Source organism: Macaca nemestrina, chromosome 4 (assembly GCF_043159975.1).
Source record: "Macaca nemestrina isolate mMacNem1 chromosome 4, mMacNem.hap1, whole genome shotgun sequence".
Lineage (NCBI taxonomy): Eukaryota > Metazoa > Chordata > Mammalia > Primates > Cercopithecidae > Macaca > Macaca nemestrina.
Window position 1 is genome coordinate 17,919,901 of NC_092128.1, and position 21,777 is coordinate 17,941,677.

The 21,777-nt window shown below is 45.0% G+C and overlaps 1 protein-coding gene across 1 annotated transcript in view; it reads right to left on the reverse strand.

Annotated features, from left to right (window-relative positions):
* LOC105471271 (transmembrane protein 178B) overlaps positions 1-19,764 on the reverse strand; it is a 408,963-nt gene extending 389,199 nt beyond the window's left edge. Inside the window, exon 1 of the mRNA XM_011723640.3 lies at positions 17,432-19,764. Within this exon, the coding sequence (XP_011721942.1) occupies positions 17,432-17,813 (382 nt within the window). The 5' untranslated portion in view covers positions 17,814-19,764. The remainder of the gene's footprint in view (positions 1-17,431) is intronic.
* Positions 19,765-21,777: the final 2,013 nt, after the last annotated feature.

The following is a 21,777-nucleotide window of genomic DNA, read 5'->3' on the forward strand; positions in this document are numbered from 1 at the left end:
GAAGCCATTATGCAGCTCCCTTTTTAGCAGCTTATTGATCTACAAGCGCCCAGCCAGCCACCACACCACTACGGATATGTGTAATAAAAGCTGCTACAGGCATGCTGCCGGCAGAGGAGCACAAATGTCCTTCTTTGAAATGTTAACAACTCTGCTGACCCAAAGAGAAGAAATTCTCTTCAGTTTGAAATAAACCACTGGGTTCCTACAGGTTTTTAAATAAATATATATATATAACAAGAGACAGTTTTCCAGGGAAAGGGTTACCCACCATTTTATGAAACTTGAATTACTGTATAACTCATTAATAATATTTACAATTATTTTTTACAATTAAAGCCAGCTCTTCAAAACACAAGTTTAACAGAAATGTCTACCCAATGGCTATTGCTGAATTGTGACCTATAGCACTTTATACAACTTGGGCAGAAAGTGCTGGAAATCATTTTCCAGCTTAACCCAGCATAGTTAACTCCTAATATAAATCCAGGAGCTATGGGGGTCACAGGAAATGTTTCCTTGATATGAATCATTTATTCAACCTAGTTTAGAGAGCCAAGCAATGCAGCTATATCTATATTTATCTGCTAAAAGCAAAATAATTACTCTACTTATCTGAGTTAGATGGCAATGGGCTGTGCCCTTCGGATCTTATGGCTAAAGGAGAAGTCCTTATAATCCTGACTGTGACATGACCTGGACTGAACAATAGTTGTAGGCATTTCCAAAGAGAATCTGCTTCTCGGTGAGACCCTAATGAGTGAAACTGTCTCACATATTGTTAACCTGGAATTTGGTGGTCTTTGTAAGAAAAGGTGTGGCCATGACATCTCTCTGCCCCTGAATCCCCTTACAGGGGACAAATGCTTTCTGTAACATTCACCTACCACAATAGGGACAGATATATCAGAGAATCAGAGGCAGACACCCACCATGTTTTCCCAACATCACTGACCCACTCCTTTTGAAAGTCATGAAAAGTGAACTGAGGAATGAACCAAAGAAGAGGAAATTACAGAAGGCACAGTTTGCCTTCCTTCATCAGTCTGTTTTCATTATCTGACCAAAGTCACCATCAGAGGAGATATGAGGAGGCTGCTCTCAACAACGTTTGAGAGAGAGGCTTCATCAAGACAACCCAAGGACATTATTGATGATAAACATTGAGAAACTTGGAAAAGGATGCTGAGGGAATAGTCAGATATGCCAGTAAAAGACTCAGAAGTAGGCTGGGTGCAGTGGCTCACTCCTGTAACTCCAACACTCTGGGGTTTGGGATGCCGAGGTGGGAGGACCCCTTGAGGTCAGTAGTTCAAAGCTGCAGTGAGCTATGATTGCACCATTGCACTCCAGCCTGGGCCACAGAGTCAGACCCTGTCTCTAAAATTAAATTTTTTAAAAAAAATGTAAAGGTCCAGAAGCAAATTTGGAAATTCTTATATTCATGATAGGAACAAGAATGGAAGTAGGCTTCTCTGTATCCAAGGATGCTGATGAGAGGAACAGTGTGGGAAAGGCATGAAGGGTAGCGAAAGTGGGCAAGATTATCATGAAGTGGTGGCTAGACTTTAAATTGCTTTGTGAATTGGGGATATGGAGGCTTTAAGAAAAAATAAAACCTTAAAAAAGAAAATAAATTGAAGTTTATCATACGCATTACAAAACAATTCACATCAGGGTTCCTTTTAATAGTGAATCCCCCACCCTAGCCCAATTAAGTTATGAATCTTTTTAACATGAGATTTCCAGATCTAGTGCATTAACTGAGATAAACTTTCATTCATTCAACAAATATTTACTAAGTACCTATTATGGCCCATGCATCATATCCATGCATTATGCAAAACCCTGAGGATAAAAAGGTGAATAGGAAATATTTCCAAAATGGTCTCAAAAGGGAGGAAACATATGGGTAAGCAAATAAATATGACAAAATGTCACTATTGCTGGAAAGAAAGTATGTTTGGTGTGTCCAGAAGCCTAAAGGAGGGAGAAAGTACTTCAACCTGGTAGTTGGGGATGAGGGGACATCCAGAAGGACTGGGAGAAAGGGCTTTAGGCTGATTCCTATGGGATTTGCAGGCACTGGACAGGCAGACTTGGAGGTAGAGGGCCGAGATGGGGAGGAGGCTTCCAGACAAAGGGAGCATCATAAGCAAAAGCTCCCAAGGGATAAAATAGCTTAGCTTGTTTGGGGGCCCAGGAGTTCTTCACCATGACTAGAGCAGAGTGTGCTGGTGTGGAGAAAAGTATGGAAGAGAATGGAATGCAAGATGGGGAGGTGGGGACAGCCATGTCACCAGACTGGTGGGGCCTTATGTGCCATGTGCCATGATGAGGATTATGTACTTTATTCTGATGGTAGGCTGTGGAGAGCCACTGAAGGGTTTCAAGAAAAGTAATAACATATTAGTGTTGTATTTAAGGAAAATCGCTCTACATAGGAAGCCCTGACAAGAGATTAGAGAAGAGAGAAACCAAGTAGACAGTGCTGCCAGAGCCCAGGAGACCAGGAAGGACCCTAGGATAGGATGGGGAGATGCACATAAAAGTTATTAGGAGTTAAAGTGACTTGTTCACTGCTTGGGTGAGTCGGGCAGAAGAGAAGAGAACCTTGAAGATGAGCTCCAAGTCCCTGCTTTTGGCAAGTAGAGAAGCAATAAGCCATGTTCTCCAAGACAGAGGAAAATGAAGAAGAGATGAGTCTGGAGGAAAAAGATAAAATAGATTCCTTTGGACTCACGGGTGATCCTAGTGGAGATATCCAATAGGCAAGATGCTTGGATGGAAAGACTGGCTAGAGATTCCCAGTGCAACTAGTCATGAGCGTAAAAGAAAATGGCCCTAGACATGGCTGAGACTGATCCAGGAGAAGGTACAGAGTGAGAAAGAGAAGTGGAATTCTGAAGGATATCCACACAGTCTGAGGAAGAAAAACTGGCAAAGGAGAAAGAATAAGAATAGAGCTACAAACAGATCCAGTAGAGAACGGTGTCTGGAAAGCCAGGGAGGTGAAGTTTTTTCAGGAGCAGTCCCAGGAGGGGGATGGGTGAGGAAACCTAGCACACGCGAGTGCATGGGAGGTGCACATGAGGAAGGAAAGAACGCCAGGCAAGCAGAGAAGCCACAACTAAAAAGAAAAAGGGCCAAGCAAGTCACCTTCCACTCCGTTGATGTTGACATTGAGGAAGGAGTGAGACAGAAGAGGTTGAAGACACAGAGGCCAGCCTCTCCCAAAGTGGAAGGTCATTCACCTCACGAAGTGCAACATGTCTCCCTCCCTGCAGAGCATCAGGAACGAAGCAGATCACCCACCTGGAACCTTCAGCACTGGCCTGTCCGGGGCTGCATCTGGGCATCTCTTCCAGCCCTGTGTTTACCAAAACATGAGCACTGAAGTTATTCTGCTTCAACAACCCTGAAATCCCTTGGAACTTTCATGATCCCTTGGTAATGAGAGGCCAGCTTTGGTTTGTTTAAAGCATTATCAACTGAAAAAAAATGGAGTTCTTGCTACAATTCTGAGGGGATTTTTCATTCCAGCTATAGTTTGTATAAATAGAGAAGGCAGAAACACATTGTCTTAACATAGGGACTCTTGAATGAAGCCACCCTCATAATTTTAAGAATAAATGATTGGGCCGGGTGCGGTGGCTCAAGCCTGTAATCCCAGCACTTTGGGAGGCCGAGCTGGGCGGATCATGAGGTCAGGAGATCGAGACCATCCTGGCCAACATGGTGAAACCCCGTCTGTACTAAAAAAATACCAAAAACTAGCCGGGTGTGGTGGCAGGCGCCTGTAGTCCCAGCTACTCGGGAGGCTGAGGCAGGAGAATGGCGTAAACCCAGGAGGTGGAGCTTGCAGTGAGCTGAGATCCGGCCACTGCACTCCAGCCTGGGCGAGAGAGCGAGACGCCATCTCAAAAAAAAAAAAAAAAAAAAAGAATAAATGATTGATACCTTACTCAACAGTAGTAAAACAACTTGAAGTTTAACTAACATTCTCTACTCAGTTTCAAAAGTGATATGAAAACTGCTAAAGAAGACAACTATACTCTATTTCTTTTTTGTCAGTTCTCACCTTTTCTTTACCAGTTCTCACTGAATTCTCTTCCCTGGGGTTAAAATGTCTTCTGAGAGGTCCGTGCTCAACCCTGGGTTTGTCTCACACCCTCAATAGCTGGTTACTCTCTGCCTCAGTGCTCTATCTATTTAAAGTTCAATCTATGATCAAGTTAATTGAAAAAGTGATTTTAGTTCAACTTTCTGGCTCTTGGAATTCTTGATTTTTTTCTCCACAAGCAGCAGGAAATTTAAAAGGGGGTGGAATGACTTGTCCATTAGTCTCCATCTCAGTAATCAATCATTGTAAAGCCCTGATTTCCCCCTTACACATCAGAAGGGAATAAAGCAAAATGTTATTCTGTCTACACTCTTCCCTAATAGCTACTTTCAAGGAAAATGTTGGTTAGGGATGAACTGATTCCCCTTTTTTCTAAATGCTTCTTGTTACTAGTTGCAAAAGTCAACCACAGACTGCCCCAAAGACAAAGTTTTCTAGTAATTTTCCTTAAAGAAACTGCACCCTGCACACTGAACAACACAATCTGAATAAAATTTTACCTTTCTTATCAGAATTGTAACAATCACTCATATGGCTTGAATGTGCATGCATGTGAATATTTGCTTCAGATCTTTTGTTTTTGTTTTCAAAAAACAAAATATCAGGCCAGTTGCGGTGGCTCACACCTGTAATCCCAGCACTTTGGGAGGCCAAGGTGGGCAGATCACTTGAGGTCAGGAGTTCAAGAATAGCCTGGCCAACATAGTGAAACTCCATCTCTATTGAAAATATAAAAATCAGCTGGGCATGGTGGCAAGTGCCTGTAATCAAGGCTGAGGCACAAGAATCATTTGAACCCAGGAGATAGAGGTTGCAGTGAGCAGAAATCACACCACTTCACTTCACGATGGGTGACACAGCAAGACTCTGTCTCAAAAAAATAAATACATAAATAAAATATCATAGATGCTTTGGAAGTTCCCTGGCACCCTTCCCAATTCCATTTCTTTCCCTTTCTTGAGAAAAGTAAACACCATCCTTCATTTTGTGTTTATTAGTCTCATGCATATTTTTATGCATACAATGCAAATATGTTTCCTTAGAGAATATCTAATATGGTTTTACCTGTTTTTGAACTTCGTATAAATGGTATCGTATTCTATATTTCATTCTGCACTCTACCTTTCTTACTCAAAGTTGTGTTTATCCATTTGGAAACATATACATGTGCTTCATGTAATAATATTAACATACATGTGTTATATAATAGAAATGATCACAGTATATTTGAAATACATGTTTTAATATTAATTGGGCCAGGCATGATGGCTCATGCTTGTAATCCCAGCACTTTGGAAGGCCCAAGGCAGGCAGATCACTTGAAGTCAAGAGTTTGAGACCAGCCTGGACAACATGGGAAAACCCCATCCCTACTAAAGATACAAAAATTAGCCAGGAGTGGTGGCAGGTGCCCGTAGTCGCAGCTACTCAGGAGGGTGAGGCACGAGAATCACCTGAACCCAGGTTATGGAGGTTGCAGTGAGCCAAGATCACACCACTGCACTCCAGCCTGAGCAACAGAGTAAGACTTGGTCTCAAAAAATAATAATAATTAATTAATATTAACACATGTATTTCAAATATACCATGATCATTTCTATTGTATGAATATACCATACATCATTATCTATCTTTTTATTAATGAACATTTAAATCTTTTATTTTGTGATACTGTCACAAACAGTGGTGCCATGGACATTCTTGGATGGGCTTCATGTGCTCATAAATGGAAGGGCCGGGCCACAGGCATGCACGTCTTCAACCTCATGATAGAGTGCCCCATCTCTCTCCAGTGTTGTGCCAGTGAGCAGGCAGCATCGCCTGAGCATGGAGCTTCTTTCGGGTAAAAACAACCCTAGCCCATCCAGGCCTGTGAAATACTCCAGGCCCTTGGGGAAATGGAGCTGCATTGCCTAAATAGAATCACTATTATAAAGATGAAGAGAAATTGAGGGCAAAACTGAATGACAGGGACTCCAGAGCAAATAAAGTGTCCAACAGAGTGAGCTCCAGAATATAGAACAGCAGGGCATTTTAAAAAGCAGGAAATGATATAAATGCATGAAGATGACCTAATATAAAGTAAATTGCCTTTTCTTGGCAAAATACTTTGACGCCAAAAAAAAAAAAATCAATTGAAATAATTCAGATACTGCAGTCTCCCATAAAAGCACCAAATCTGTCAAAGTTCTGTGAATGCTCACAGCAGCTTGTACTCAAACGAAACATCACCTGTAGATGAATCCTAGTGACTCCTGGAAGGTCCTTTAAATGCCATCTCTGTGCATACAAATTTACAAAAAAATAGGCCAGGCACGGTGGCTCACACCTGTAATCCCAGCACTTTGGGAGGCTAAGGTAGGTGGATCACCTGAGGTCAGGAATTTGAGACCAGCCTGGCCAACATGGTGAAACCCCATCTCTACTAAAAAAAAACAAAAACAAAAAGAAAGAAAGAAGAATACAAATTAGCCAGAAGCGCTGACGGGTGCCTGTAATCCCAGCTACTCAGGAGGCTGAGGTAGGAGAATCACTTGAACCTGGGAGGCAGATATTGCAGTGAGCCGAGATCATGCTGTGGCAGTGGGCGCCTATAATCCCAGCTACTCAGGAAGCTGAGGCAGGAGAATCACTTGAACCTGGGAGGCGGAGGTTGCAGTGAGCCAAGATCGTGCCACTGCACTCAAGCCTGGGCAGTAGAGTGAGACTAGGTCTCAAAAAAAAAAAAAATTACAAAACAATACACTCTTTTCATCCTTGAATCACCTGTTCACTGCCCAGCTTATATTTATACTTGCTGTTTTTAAACATTATGAATATATGATCTCTGATATGATGTGATCTATAAAATTTGGGCAGCAATGGCTGCCTTTTAGGAGGACAGGCATCTGGGGGACAAGCAGGGGTGGCAGGGCGACTAGACAAGCATTACCTAGTCAGGGCTTAAAACATTTAAGTGAGGCTGAGATTCCACCTTATCAATCCACAAATATCTCTCTAAGAACATCTTAGGATCGATTGCATGTCGCCTTTTCTGCAAAACATGCCCTGACTGCTCCCAGATGGGGCCCAGTCATTCAGGTTCCCAGCACAGAAATCTCCCGTAGAACTAACCAGGGTGCTTATACTTGTGAGTTTACCTGCCTGTCTCCTCACTTTTTAGCTCCATGAGAACAGAAACAACAGATTTCACTCAAAATCCTTCATCTCAAGTAATGGCCTAGCATTGTTGGTGCTTAATAGACATTTTTTTTAATAAGTTCAGTGAAATATTCTTCACCATTCAATGATTTTTAAATGTCTCAAGGGATGTATTCATTAGTTTTCCTTGTCTTGTGTATTGGTACTCCTTAGAAGCTCTGTTTAGAAGAAGCAAAAAAAAATCTAAAGCTCAAAAATGTTTAGCTGTAAGCCCTATGAGGGCAGGAATTTCGTGTTTTATTAACTTCTGCATCCCAAGCATACTTTGGCTGTGCCTAATACATAGGTGCTCAATGAATGTGCTGAATAGGCCGAGCGTGGTGGCTCATGCCTGTAATCCCAGCACTTTTGGAGGCCGAGGCGGGCATATCACCTGAGGTCAGGAGTTTGAGACCAGCCTGGCCAACATGGTGAAGTCCCATCTCTACTAAAAATACAAAAATTAGCCAGGCATGGTGGAGTGTGCCTGTAATCCCAGCTACATAGCCTGGGCAACAAGAGTGAGACTCTGTCTCAAAAAAAAAAAAAGAAAAAAAATTGTGCTGAATGAAGAGACTTGGCTATGAAGTATTCCACACACTAAACAGAATCCAGTTCCTTTCTCTATTGAATGTTTAAATGTTATATTTATTTCATGGGGGAATTTACCATTTTAACCACTTTTAAAGTCCAGAGGCATTAAGTACATTCACACTGTTGTGCATCTATCATTACCTTTCTCTTAGGTTTTTCACTTTAAACTTGATCTGCACATCACATTTCAAGCCATTCAAAAGAGGAAAAGTTCATTTTTATTACATGATTGTAGAGTGGTAAGAAATTAGCTATTCCTATTGCAAACTAGCACCCGGGATGATCTCTTTAGAAATCGCTTTCTTTGTCTCTCACATATGTCTGTCTGTCTCTCTCTTTCCCTCCCTCCCTCCTTCCCTCCCTCTTTCTCTTTCCACCCCCCATCAACTTTCACCTTGCCCATCTTTTCACCCTCCCTCAACCATGTACCTATTATCTACTTTTTGTCACCTAGATCTAACTTTCTCATCAAATGTAAAAGTGTAAAAGGGCTTGGAGTTTATAGAATCGAAACACATTATTTCACATATGAGAAAATAAGTCATATAAAAGAAGGTATGAATTCTCTCAAAAACAGCAATCAAGACATTAGGATGATTTTTCCATCTATTCATCCACCAAGTCACACCCTTCCTCCTCTCTGTGTATCATTTGGGGGTAGTAAGTTATTAACATATCTGCATCTAAATAAATGCCGGTGATTCTGACATCTAACATCTAGATGTGTGCATGTGGGGTGTGCGTGTTGGTGTATGATGGGTCAAACTAACCCAGAGTGTGTTTCGCATTCTGCCTGAAGGCCTAGGATTACTTACTAATAGCAAAGAGGGGGAAATGTTTTCAACCAACAATCCAAAGTGGAATATACAGTATTGATCCTCTAATTGATCCTTACTGACCCTACAGTAAAAGAATAAATAAACTGACCTCTTCAACAGAAAAAAAAAGGCTCTAGACTTTGTTGACTCAATAAAAAGAGCTCACTCCTGCATTCCCTGACTAGTTGATTCCTGATCCAATTGACGCAGGTAAGACCTCCTGAGGAAACACCGGATACCACTGCACATGACAATGAACTTGGGAAACCACGAGCTGGAGTGTAAGCTGCCTTAAGACAAGAACCAACCATGCCTTTTTGTTCTCCCTCCTCACCTAGCAAAGAGCTCTGCACACAGCAGGTTCTCAAAACACATCTCTTTACTCCATCCATTCATTTGCCCAGTGAGTCACAGGTTTTCTTCTCGAACCATTGACTTTCACTGGTTAGTTGAGCTTTAGGATGATTGAGGAGGAGAGGTGGGATATGAGTGTGTTTATTTGTTAATACGGGCATACACATGGCATATATGCAAGGAGGTGCACATCATGTATACAAGACTACGGATGTTTGCATGTGTTTCTTTGAAGGTGAGTATGTCTTAAATTTTTTAATCAATCAGCAAACAGCGTTTCAGAAGCTATAAGTACAGGACCCCAAGTGTGTTTCAGAAATTAAACAGTTCCTGCCCTCTAGGAATTAAATAAAGAGTGCAGAAAGAAAGAGGCTGTGGAGGCCCCTCGGCTAATGAAACCTCCTGAACTCCAGTCTATATTAGGTTTGCCACCTCTTTTCCCTGCAGCACCCAAAGCCTCCTTGTATTATAAAATTAAAACTAATGGAACTACAGCCACATGTCACTGAACGACAGGGATATGTTCTCAGAAATGCATCGTTAGGCGATTTTGTCATCATGCAGACATCAGAGTGTACTTCTATAACCTGGATGGTGTAACCTGGTACACACCAAGGTTATGTGGCTTAGCCTATTGCTCTGAGGCTATAAACCTGAACAGCATGTTACTGTACTGAATACTGTAGGCAATTATAACACAATGGTAAGTATTTGTGTTTCTAAACACAAGAAAGATGCAGTCGAAATGCAGTAGAGAAGACAAAAAATGATACACCTGTGGAGACTCTTACCACGAATGGAGCTTGGAAAACTGGAAGTTGCTTTGGGTGAGTCAGTGAGTGAGAGGTGAGTGGTGAGTGACAGTGAAGGCCTAGGACACTACTGTACACTACTGTACACCTTATAAATGTTGTGCACTTAGGCTACACCAAATGTATACAAAATATCTTTCTTTTTCCAACAATAACCTCAGCTCACTGTAGATTTTTTACTTTATGTGCTTTTTAATTCTTTTAACTTTACAACTGTATGAAATATTTTCTTTTTTTTTTTTTTTTTTTTTTTTTTTGAGACGAAGTCTGGCTCTGTCGCCCAGGCTGGAGTGCAGTGGCCGGATCTCAGCTCACTGCAAGCTCCGCCCCCCGGGTTTACGCCATTCTCCTGCCTCAGCCTCCCGAGTAGCTGGGACTACAGGCGCCCGCCGCCTCGCCCGGCTAGTTTTTTGTATTTTTTAGTAGAGACGGGGTTTCACCGTGTTAGCCAGGCTGGTCTCGATCTCCTGACCTAGTGATCCGCCCGTCTCGGCCTCCCAAAGTGCTGGGATTACAGGCTTGAGCCACCGCGCCCGGCTGAAATATTTTCTTTCTGTTTTTTTTTTTTTCTTTCTTTTTTTAAGATGGAGTTTCACTATTGTTGCCCAGGTTGGAGTGCAAAGGTACGATCTCAGCTCACTACAACTTCCGCCTCCCAAGTTCAAGCAATTCTCCTGCCTCAGCCTCCCGAGTAGCTGGGATTACAGGCATGTGCCACCATGCCTGGTTAATTTTTTGTATTTTTAGTAGAGACAGGGTTTCACCATGTTGGCCAGGCTGGTTTCGAACTCCTGACCTCAGGTAATCCACCCGCCTCAGCCTCCCAAAGTGTTGGGATTACAGGAATGAGCCACCACGCCCAGCCTCCTTCTTTATAGCCTTATCCTATAAGCTTTTTTCAGTTTATAAAATTTTTTATTTTTCAACTTTTGAAACATTTTTGTTAAAAATTAAGATACACACATACATTAACCTAGGCCTGCATAGGGTTGGGATCATCAGTCTCGCTGTCTTCCACCTCCACATCTTGTCCCACTGGAAGGTCTTCAGGGGCAATGGCACACATGGAGATGTCATTTCCTACGATAACAATGCCTTCTTCTGGAATCCCTCCTAAAGGACCTGCCTGGGGCTGTTTTACTGTTAACTTTTTTTATAAGCAGAAGGAGTACACTCTAAAATAATGATTAAAAGTATATCATAGTAAATACATAAACCAGTAACAGTCATTTTACTATCAAGTATTACATACTGTACATAATTGTTCGTGCTAGACTTCTATACCACCAGCAGTGCAGTACGTTTCTTTACACCAGCATCAACACAAACACAGGAGTAATGGGTTGTTGCACTGTGACATCTGTGATGTCACTAGGCCATAAGAAGTTTTCAGCTCCATGATAACCTTATGAGACCACTGCCATATGTGCAGTCTGTCTTTGGCCAAAATGTCACGGGGCATATGACTGCGTTTCATTTTTGGCTTGCTTGTCATTCTTCCCCTTTGCACTTCCTAAGGGAAGACCTTCATGGTACCCACTACCCTGTGCTATATTACACATGATTCATATATTAGATATTATTTTTACTCTATGAGTATTTTTTTTCAGATGGAGTCTCGCTGTGTCACCCAGGCTGGAGTACAGAGGCATGATCTCAGCTCACTGCAACCTCCACTTCCCGGATTCAAGCCATTCTCCTGCCTCAGCCTCCCGAGTAGCTGGGATTACAGGCATGGGCCCCCATGCCCAGCTAATTTTATATGTTTTGTAGACACAGAGTTTCACCATATTGACCAGGATGGTCTCGATCTCTTGACCTCATGATCCGCCCACCTTGGCCTCCCAAAATGCTGGGGTTACAGGCATGAGCCACCATGCCTGGCCATGAGTATTTATTTATTGTCCATCTCTCCCCTCTGGAATGTAAGCTTCTCCATGTGGTCCAACACTGGACCTGATGTACAGCCCACAGGCCCTCAATAAATACTTGTTGAATGAATGAATGTGTCCTTCATGTCTATAACTTCATCATCTACCACAGCGAGCAAAGTAAATACGCAAAAGTTATATGACAAAATGTGTATGCACTTCGGTCAGTGAGCTTCAAAACAGGGTGTGTGAGCTGCTCTAATTACTTCCATTTAGAATTGAGATTCCAAGAGTATTATTTCCTTTTTCCTCTCAATTTGTGGAATCAATATCCCAGTTTCTTCTCTACCTCACTCCTGCCCCGATAGATTCTAAGATGATGGTAGAGTGTGGTAGGTGTGTTCCCACACCTGGAGCCAGAATTCGAACTCTGACACCTTTGTTTCCTAACTAACTGTGAGACTTCGCAAGTTATCTGACCTTTATGTGCCTCAGTTCCCTCAACTTTAGGATGAGAATTTAAAATAATACTAATACTTCCGAGGGTTATTATGAACAATAAGTTAGCTAATACATGTAAAACTTTTAGGAGAGACCTGGCATCAAGGTTGGCTATAATTATCATTAATCTCTCTCCCACCCCATCAACTTTGCAAGTGATGTTTAATGGAGATGGAGAGGACACGGGGGAAGAAGCGAGAAGCTTGTGAGAATTCTGTGAGTTGATGATGGGAAATTAAAATACAGATTTACCATAATTGACCATGAACTAAAGCCTTCTGCCCAATATATTCAAGTAGCAAAGTTTCTTAAAGTGTAGAATGATATACTTAAATTTAAACCCAAGTTATCATGGAATTATATTCATCTGAAACAAAGTATGTGCTTGGTTCTTTTAGAGGCTATAGGTTCTATGTGGCACTGTCCAACAGAATTTTCTCTGATGGCAATAATGTTCACTGTAATCTGCACTGTCCCACACAATAGCCAGTAGGCACATATAGCTATTGGACATTTGAAATGTGGCCAATACAACTAAGGAAATAATTTTTTTGTTTGTTTTTTGAGATGGAGTCTCACTCTGTCACCGAGGCTGGAGTGCAGTGGCACGATATCGGATCACTGCAACCTCCGCCTCCTGGGTTCAAGCGATGCTCCTGCCTCAGCCTCCCAAGTAGCTAGGATCACAGGCACATACCACCAGGCGCAGCTAATTTTTGTGTTTTTAGTAGAGATGGGGTTTCACCGTGTTGGCCAGGCTGGTCTCGAACTCCTGACCTCAAGTGATCCGCTTGCCTCGGCCTCCCAAAGTGCTGGGATTACAGGAATAAGCCACTGTACCCAGCCTATTTTATTTAACTTTGGTTATTGTTAACTTAAACAGCCACATGTGGGTAGTGGCTCCCCAGCTGGGCAGCACAGCTATAGGGGATTTGATATACAAGCTCCCTGACTTGGTCCATGCCTGCTCTCCAGCTCCGGGTCTGCTCCTTCTCCTTGCCCCAGAAATCAACACTCACAAGGCCAAACTGCTGTCCCACACCTCTATGGTTGTGCATATTCTGGCCCATTGACTGAAATAGCCTTCCTCCACATCCACCTCCAAACCTTATCAAACATCTTGTTCAGATTTCATTTCCTCAGGACAACTTTCCCTAACCTCCTCCCGCCTACCTCCTGCTACTGCCAACACAATCTACCATCACTTCCTCTGTGTTTCTCTGCATCTGTTTCTATTGCTGCTCTCATCATCCTGTAGTTGTAACCTATTTTCTGTGACACTAACAGACTATGAAAATTGTAAGGACCAGGTCTTACGCGTTTCTTCATCCTAGTGACGTGTGCCCAACACACAATACATGTGCAGTAAATATTTGCTGATACCATTATTAATTTTTAAATATGTGAATGTTTTCTTAAAATTATTTTTGGAGCATTGACAACCACCTTGTGATTATGGGAACTATTTAAGTCAAAGTCTATTATAAGGCCAATTTTCAAATAATAAAAAGTTCTTAGAGTATCAGTTGAAGTTCTTATTTCAAACCATATCAATATAACATTTTAGTACAAACTAAATAATATAATTGATCCCTTAGAGTTCCCTAGAACAAAATCCTACCTATAGCTCTTCCTCCTAAGGGTCTGGAAGTCTCTTGGATTTCAGAAACTGATCTTGTCACTGATCTGTCCCCAGTGCCTGCAGTCACTTAGTAGGGAGACATGAATGAGATTTAAAAGCAAGAAGACAAAAGGACCTGATTTAAGACTTGTCAAGGACACCATCAAATGGGAATTCAGGGTAATCCACCCTTGCTATACCCTATATCCAAACTTACCCTCAAGAAGGAAATAATTGAAACCTTATCCATCACAAAAAATAATGTTCATAAGTGATGTGTGTCTGCTTAGTGACATGCTAGCCAAAAAAGAATTGTCTGTTTTCCTTATTCTTTGGCAAAGCTCAAGAAATGGTCCTTTCATAGACTATGTAGCATGTGTTGCAATATTAACCTGGTCTGACAGCCACACTGGTTCATATTTTCCCATCATGATTTTCTAATTTTTTACTTAAATTCTCACACAAGTGTTTCTTTAATTAGAATAAGCTCATGATGGATACATTTCTGTGAATCTAATTTGTATGAAATATTTCCCAAATATCAAGCATCTGGTGAATGTATTTTACAAATGATTGTCTTTCCTTACCTCCAGGAACTTACAGTTTAATAATGCAAACAAATGAATACACAGTGATGAGAAATGTATATGTGTGGGTACAGCATGGCAGAAGGTCCTTGAGGAGAGTGGATTTCAGAATGACTGTAAATCCAAATGACTTTACCTTCAAATTAGACATAGATTTGACATTCATTTTCTTATTAATTATGTGGTTTTATGTTGAAATGCACAAATGGCACTTTCTAATGTAATTAACATCGATTTAACAAATAACTAAGTTCTTTAGATCATTTAGATAAGTCTCTAATTTTCCTATATATTAACAGATTTTAAAGTCTTTTTTCTGGTTTTCCTTTTCCCTTGCCCAATACATATCTTCCAGAATTTTAATCAAAGTAGATATTTCAAAGAAGACAAAGGTCTGAGATCTCTTTAGCAGTTTCTAATGAATAATGTGAGATAAACATCTTTTTCTAAAATGTCTCATTTAAATATAGGGATATCAATTTATCTTTTTAACTTCCTTATAAAATCTCCCCATCTAATAGGAACACTGATTAAGTGTAAAAATTATGTTCTATATGTTATTGGAATTGCTTGTGAATTCTACTAATATAACATGCACTTATTTCCAAAAAGTGTCTATTGCTGCTCAGAAAAGGAAGATCTGGTTTTCAAAGAGTGTGTTTTGAGGTTAAAAATGAAGATAGTGACCCTAACTCTCTCAAGATTTGTAAGGCTGGCATGCCATCTATCTCAATAATACCTAACAAGAATGTCAAATGGACAGAAACAGCCATGGTAAGCGGGTGCTTGCCGCTGACAGTGATTGCTGTATTTTGGGTGATGGGGAACACCATTTCCATTAGTTCAAGTGAAATACAATGCCTTGCCAACTCTAGGTATCACTGTATTCAATAACCCTGCTGTGCCATGTCCATTTTCTGTTGCTGCAATTAAAAATTAGTCGATACAAAGTCAAAATGTTGTATATCCTTCCCCTATCCCTTTCCCTGTCACCGTGTTTCCAGCTTCACCGGAAGAACATGTCACTATGGCAACCAATCCCTCCGGTGCACAGACCAAGTCAACCTTTCTAGTCAGACTGCCAAGCAGAGCAACAGGGAATCAAAGCTCTGAATGGAACCGCCAGAAACCATGAATTCCATCCCCCTTTCTCTAAGTGGGGTTAACCAATACAAGAAGGGATACCTCTCTTGTTCTAGAAGGCATTCAAAGAAGGAAAAGTAAGAATATCCTTCAACAAATTCTCCCAGTGTTTGCTGTTCATTATTAACATGAATTCTCCCTTACATTTCAGCTAACTTCCTCTCATTTCAACTTTAAAGAAAGCAGAAAATCATGGATAAAATAACACTTTATAAATCTGAGAATCCGAACTGTTATAAGGTCACTCATTGTCAGAAAATATTCTAGGCCCTCTTGTTTTCCTGCCTTGATGTCCAAACCCAAGCTGCTCTCTTCTGGACTCCCCTAATATTCTGTACATCTTTACAAAGTGGTAATGCTCCAAAAGGGTCACCTCTTCCAATAAGAGCCCAATTGTGAAGCAAATGGGATATTGGTTGTATTAACACACCCACAACAAAATCAGCTAAAATCCCTAGTCATTCTAAAGAAGGTACAAAACAAACACTTAGATAGATTCTGTCTCTGAAGTCACCTCACCTAAATCTGACCTGGCCACCTAGACCAGACCCACTGCTAGTCACTCTTAAACAATTGACTCTTTTTCAAATTAACAATTTTTCCTGATCAACTGCATACTTGTATCCATCAAAGAACATCAGTTCTCATAAATATTACTTTAATACAGCAGCAAACTTCACAGTATTATAATGAGACATTAAGAACTGCTTTTATATCTTGGCCTCAAAGACTTTGCAAATAATAGTATCTTTGTCACCTTGACATCACCATTTAATAGTTAAAGAGAATGAAACACAAGGGGGAAAAAACCAGACTCATAAAATCTGCACATCTTCCTGGGATGTAGCTACCATAGAAGAGAACATATTCCTTTCTTCAGAGCAGTATTAATACACATTCAAACAATATTCCAGTGGGTTGACAACAGGATGGTTCTCAAAGTATAAATCACACAGGTTTACAAATTCCATCAGATAAGCAGAATTTTTTAAGTAATGTAATCATATTAAAGTATCAAATAAATTTGTATCATTGGCAAATGCAGCTTGTTTTCTGTTTTGGTTATACACTTTGGGAATTTTTATATACATTTTCTGAAAATCTCATTTTTTTTCTCTGACATGCCCACTTTGGTGTTACTCAAAGAACTATTTTTTTGTTGTTGTTTTTACTTATTAGATCTTGTTGATATTCAATGCACACAAGAAAGTCACTACTGTCAACCACTGTTTCAGAAGGAGACATGAAGAATTGTGATATGATGCTGCTGGTCAGCTGGCTTCGAACTGCTTACAGGACAGGGGCTGTGATTTATTGGTGTTTATATGACCAACGCCTACACCATACCTGGTATAGTATAGCGCTCAGCAAACGTTTCTGGTATGAATAAGGCCTTCTCTGTGAAATGTTTCCCCCAATTTCCCTTGATTAAATCAGTTCAACAAAAAGTATTGGGAGCCTGTCTACCCCGACACATGACTCTTACAGGGCTTCCTTTAAGAGCACAAACGCCGTTCGAGATTCCCTTCTTCTCAGAGGCTGATGAAGCATTATCCTGGGTAAGAACCCTGGACTATGAGGTTCCACTCGAATCCCGACAGAGACGCGCGAAAGGAGAGGCAGGGGAGAGAGTTAAGCCTGAACCAAGCTTCATTAGCAGCTATTGGGAGGCAAGTTCCGGCCCCGAGGCTCAGCCAGGCCTGGATAACCCGACCGCCTGGAACCCAGAGACCTGATAGCCTGTGGCCTGGGGAGGAAACGCGAGGGGCTGCGGGGCCTACAGGCTCCGGGCTCTTCGCAGCGCCACGCCTAGCGCCCGGCGCTTACCTTTCCGAATGAGGGCGGCGATCTCGGGGTCGAAGCCCTGCCGGTGGCACTTCCTCCAGAGACCCATGTTGGTGGAGTTGTACTGCCTGCTGCACTCGTCCGCGGGGCTCATGGCGAACAGCTGCCGGCGATTCCGCGCCCGGAGGAGTTTGCCCTCCCAGCGGTCCAGGCGCGAGCGGCTCGCCCGGAGCGGCAAGTTGTTGTTATTGTTGTAAATGAAGCCGGGGTCGACCCGGCGGGTGTTGAAGGCCTTGCACCTGTCCCTGTGCTTCCTGGCGTCCGTCTCGTACCAGTGGTCCGAGCAGATAGCCACGGCCAGCATGCCGAGGGCGCAGAGCGCTAGCGAGAGGCCGGTGTAGAGCAATAATCTTCCGGCAGCCATGCCTCGGCTTGGCGGCTACACCATGGGCATGTTCCGCCGCAGCCTCGCCTTCCCTCGCCGCACCCGGAACAAAGCGGCGAGCGGCCGAGCTGGGGGAGGGGGCAGGCGAGGGACTCGCGCCGCGGCCCCCCCTCGGCCCCCGCCTACCGGAGCGCGGCCCGGGGACTGCGGGGATGGGGGCGGGCGGTCTAAAAAGTTCTGATCTGGAGAGGCTCCCGCTGGCTCCTGGGCATCCTCTGGGGCAGGTGCAGCCTCCGGCGGCGGCGAACCCAGTGCAGCCGCCTCCCGCCCCCTCCCAGCCCCGCAGGAAGCGACTGCCCCGAAGCTGCCGCCTCGGCTTCCAGCCCGGCTTCGGGAGCCGCTGCCCTCGGGCCGGAAACTAAATGCCAAGTGTCCTCGGCTGCGGTGGGGCTTGCGGGGGTTTCTTTGTGCAGGATGGTGACGGGACAGAACTCGCCTGTCTCTCTAAGGGAGACGGGGGGTGCTGTCAGGAGGCGCCACCCGACCACCGGGTGAAGTGGAACGCCCCCGATGCGGCCGGCGGGCGAAAGAAACCTCCAGGTGCTGGGGCCAGCTTCTCCGAGTCCCTCCTGGGTCTCCGGCTCAGAGAGTCTCTCCCTCCCCGTCTGCAAGCAAAGACCTGGGGCGCGCACCCAGAAATGTTCTTCCTCTCTGGGTCGGATCCTTTTAAAATCTCCGTTCTCTGGTCACCAGCAGGTCGGTTGCTCCTTCTGACCCGCGTGCTGCGCTCAGAGGCGCACTCCCAGCGGACGCACGGTCTCGGCCGACCTTTCCCCGCGAGCTCCCCGGTGCACTGCCTCTGGCATCGCCATTCAGGCGGCCCCTCGGGCCGACAGCGTGGTCACCTGGGCGGCGTTACCGGACAAGTCCCGGCCGGGGGTCTGCGGAGACTGGGCGGCTGCTGGCGGACGCGAGGGGCAGGCTGCGCGGCCGAGGGCGCACCGGGCAGCGCTTGCGGCGCACGGCGCTGGGGGCTCGGCGTACCGCGCCTTCAACACCATGGACAGGTCACGCCGTCGCGGCCGCTGCCGGCCCAGCCGCCAGCCCCCGAGCGTCACGCAGCTCTTCCCAGCGCCGTCTTCTGCCTGGAGTGTCCACCCGGCCGCCTCTGGACCCGGCTCTCCCGCGACGCCTCCGCCTCACTTCATCTGGCACCCGGGAGCCCCGGGAGCCTGCCGCCCAAGTGCAAAGAAAATGCCGCAGGCACCAAGGAAAACCCCGGTCCCGGCCTCTCCAAACAATCCGCCCCTTTCTCCAGCCACCTGAGCCCCTGGCACTCTGGCACCCCGTCTGGTCTGCCCAGCTGGGCTCAGCCGCTCTCAGATTGCACCATTTTCTTCTCAGCCCACCCTAGCGCCGAGATGCCGGCTCACTCGGCAGCGTGCAGAGAATCCCGTCCCGGCCTCCGAGTCCCACGATCCGGCTCCTGGCGCGCGGTGGTCGCCGAGATGAATGGAGAGAGGGTGGGGGAGGGAGGCTGGGTTACTCGGCTTCCCCTCGTCGCCTCCTCCTCTAGCCGCGGAGGCTCCGAGGCGTGGCAGGCTCGGCTGGTGCCCGGGAGGCGCGAGAACCCAAGCTGCGCCCAGGGGACTGGGGAAATCGCATCGCCCGGGTGCGGGCGCCGGAGGCAGCCGCTGCCGCGCTCTCTTGTCGGGCGCGGGTAGCTGCAGCCTTGGCTAAAACCCACAGACGAGAACACCGAGCGCGCAGCCAAAAGCTAGTGATGTCATCCGTGCAACGTGAGCCTCATCTCTTATTTTTCTAGCCTCCTTAAAGATAAACTGCACCATTTCCCAGGCACGAAATGTCTAAGTCTTATTCTTTGACCAGGCAAGTCAATGGTGTCTAGATAGGTATGTGCCCAACCACATCCATATTTATGCACATATACATATATGTGGTATGTAGCATGTTTACATGCATTATTATAAATTTAGGGATGTTGCCTACAGCTCCTGTTTCTCTTTTCAGCCATGGGAAATTCTCTCAAATCCACGACAGTTATTTAAAGGAAAAACTGCTTATTGCGGAGTGGGCCTTCAAAGGGGCCGAGCGAGCTCCCTGCGTCCCCGGTTTGGGTCGCTGGTGTCTCGGGATGCATTTGATCTTTCTCCCCACCCCCCGCCCCCAGAAAGCCACAGGCGCTACCTTGCTAGCTACAGGCGTTTCCACCCACGGCTGAGCTGAGAGCGGCTGCGGAGTTATCCGGCCAGCCCCAGTCCAGTCCCAAGCCAGAGCCAGGCACCCCGACACACACCCACCTCCACCTGCCCTCCCTCCTCAGCAGGAACAGAAAGAAGAAATTTGGCCGATCCACTCAAGACAAGGAGAGAAATTTAATGGTGGATGGGGGGTGGTCGGTTAGTAGATATTTTGAAAACGCTGGTGAGCGAGCGTTGAGGAGGGGAGGTGGAGTTAAAGGAAACCTCGATGTGGGGTTTGTCATTTTGTAAGGGTGGCCGCTGGATTTAGGCTCTGCAGGGGTTCTGGGAGGTAGCGCCGGACCCCAGACCTTGAGCAGGTGGGCCCCAGGCAAGCCCCGCTTCATCCCAACCTCAGCCCGCCTGCTCTGCTCACGTGAGACGGCGCCGCAAAGGCTGGGAGCCTCCCTCCCGGCATCAAACGCTGGGGTTTTCACTAATGCTCACCCCTCGTTTTCACCCTCACTCCAAAGTCGAGGTCCGGCATTGCCGGGTAAAGAGTTGCCCTGGGGAAAAAGAGAGTGTCTCACACCCTGCTTTGCACAACGGGGCTTGTGAGCCAAAATGAGCGCACCTCCACCATATTCTTTTTGTCTTTTTTTTTTTTTTTCTCTGTCTCTCTCCCTCTTTCCTGCATTTTGAAAATCGCGAACGAGGCGTTTCAGTGCCATCTAGTGGGGGAGGGGTGTGCCTCGCTTTCGCTTTTCACCCCTGGATTCTGCAATGGGATTTGCCAAAGGGACAGCAGAGCCTGAGGACGCCCGCTGGATTCTCGGGTGCCCGGCTGGTCGAGGGACTGCAGGCATGCGCCCTTGGCCAGATCTCTGCCCTCTGGCTTCCCTAGGATGTCGACATACAGCCAAGTGACTTTGGCGCCAGTGTCTTCTCACCTTCCTTTCTACCCACCCCCCTTAACCCGGGCACCCTCCCCCAACGTTGAAAATAGATAAACAAATAAGCGCAAACACTTTGCACTATGCAGACAACATCTTAAATTTCTGAAGTTATCTTCTTCACTAGCGTCCAGAGCACTTTTAGGCTAACAAGCTACCTGCATTTGATAACAGGGAGGTAAAAAGGGGGGAGATGACATCTACAAGGTTACTCAGGAAATCAGGGCACAGGGAGCCTTCAAGCCCCAGTCTCCTGGTTCCCAGCTTTCCTCTCTCCTTAAATCCAGCTGAAGGGGGTGCCCCTGAGACCACTGGCAGTCCAGGCAGTTGTTCATTCCCAGTAAATGTACCTGTTTATTTTGTCCTTATCTTTCCTTCCTCTTCCATTGTGTCACCCATCTAGTTTCTCCTGGCCTGTACCTGAGGCCTGCCTGCAAGGATGTGCCTGGCCCACTGCCCAGGGTCCTCAGCAGTCCTGTATTTTGGGCCCTGCTTGCAGTCAGAACCCAAATGGTACACTATCCTCCTCCTTACTAAACATCATTAAAATTCTATTTTGAAATGTTTGTCCTTGATGAAATCCCAAAAATCCTACAAAGTTATTGATTCATGGCCTCCTTTGAAGTGCAATTACCTTGGGCAGCCCTATATTGTTATGGGATGATCCTGGTCTTCAGGGCTAAGATGCTCGCATGACTATCTTTTCTTAATTGGGTGATCTAAGTTTCTTCCTGCTGCCTGCTTCCAATTCCTTCCACTCTGCTAGCTGCAGCATCACCATCTTTGTGTTTCCAACCTATTTCTTCCCATTTGCACCAACACTGTCCCAGATCATAGGATCTCAAAATC